Source organism: Sinocyclocheilus rhinocerous, unplaced genomic scaffold (assembly GCF_001515625.1).
Source record: "Sinocyclocheilus rhinocerous isolate Xijiao unplaced genomic scaffold, SAMN03320098_v1.1 scaffold1464, whole genome shotgun sequence".
NCBI lineage: Eukaryota > Metazoa > Chordata > Actinopteri > Cypriniformes > Cyprinidae > Sinocyclocheilus > Sinocyclocheilus rhinocerous.
The window spans coordinates 16335-17813 of NW_015643188.1; the positions used below are offsets into that span (position 1 = coordinate 16335).

Below are 1479 nucleotides of genomic sequence, written 5' to 3' on the forward strand. Positions count from 1 at the left end.
TGAGGTGTTCTGTTGTTGGATGTAATAATGAACATAGCAGTCATCATTTACTCCTGACATATGAGCTGCTGAAGATTGAGTGGATTACTTTTGCTTTTGAAGGGAATGCGCCCCCCGATCTGCCTAAATGCGTCTATGTTCGCACGAATCATTTGTGATCCAGCTTCATCTACAGTAGAAGTGAGTATCTGTGAGTAGAAGAGTGGAGGGGTCAGGCTCATTAGCATTTAAAGGGACATGCACTAAAACGGCTTGCTGAAAACGGAGCTGTTTTTGACAGGGTAAAAAGGGTGTTGTTTTACACTACCATTGAAAAATTTTAACCAAACTATGTTATATACTTTTTTTTAAGACCCTAAAGAATCATATCAACTTGTGGAAAATGGGCATCCGATGACCCCTTTAAATTAGCAGCAGCACAAGTGCTCCTAAAAACAAAAGTAAGTGTAGAGCCCTGTTTAGTGAGTGTGGTGGTGCTGGTGCTTATGAGGTGCTGCTCTGGGACGGGTGAGTATGAGGCTGGGAGGGAAAAATCTCAGTATACTCACTACAAAAAACTAGACTACACCACTGAACAAAAGGTAAATCAAATATGGATAAACAGAAAAACCAGAAAACAAGAGCATGAAACAAAGAACATGGGCATTTATAGGAGACAGCTGACTTACAAACACTGAAACTCAGGGCTTTATATACACAAGATAATGAGGAGGGCAGAGCTAATGAATCACCATGACAACAAACGAGGGGTAACCATGGAAACAAATAGGGTAACAAATGCAACAAGGGAAGGGAACAGAAAACACTTCAGCTTAGAAGTCCTTAAACAAGACTGGGATCATGACACAAAATGGCTTGTGTTTTCACAAGTCTGTCTTCAAATCTAAGTCACGTCTCGAGTCAGATATTCAAGTCAAGATGCAAGTTGTGTTTTTTTGTGACTTGTGTGCGACTCGAGTCCAAGTCACAGACTCAGGTTTCTATCTCTGCTGTTAGATCACACAGTTTCACTGATGATCCAGAACCAACCATAAACCCAGGACAGAGCGTCTGAGTGAATGTGGTCTGGACTGTGTGGATGAGGCTCATTGTGTCAGAGACGCTGTAGAAGGACAGAGTTCCTGCACTGTGATCCACAAACACTCCTATTCTGCTGCTGATGGACTTCACAGAGAGATCAGTCTCTATGTTATTGTGTATGAATGAGTATCTGGAGGAAGAGCAGCGCAAACTCCAGGACTCATCATTATATCCAAACCCACACTCACTCCATCCCTTCCTGCTGATGCTCTTATATGACACTGATATAAATACACGTCCACTCCACTGCAGCTCCCAGTAACAGCGTCCACACACACTCTCTCTACACAACACCTGAAGATAATCATCAAATCTGTCTGGATGATCAGGATACAACTGTTTCTCTTCCACATATGTCACCTTTCTGTTCTCCTCAGACAGAATGAGTTCAGTGTTTGC

At 42.4% G+C, this 1479-nt stretch overlaps 1 protein-coding gene across 1 annotated transcript in view; it reads right to left on the reverse strand.

Moving 5' to 3' along the window:
- Positions 1-432: 432 nt before the first annotated feature.
- Positions 433-1479, reverse strand: part of LOC107757183 (tripartite motif-containing protein 16-like) — a 5783-nt gene continuing 4736 nt past the window's right edge. Inside the window, exon 7 of the mRNA XM_016574598.1 lies at positions 433-1374. Coding sequence (XP_016430084.1) covers positions 973-1374 — 402 coding nt within the window. The 3' untranslated portion in view covers positions 433-972. The remainder of the gene's footprint in view (positions 1375-1479) is intronic.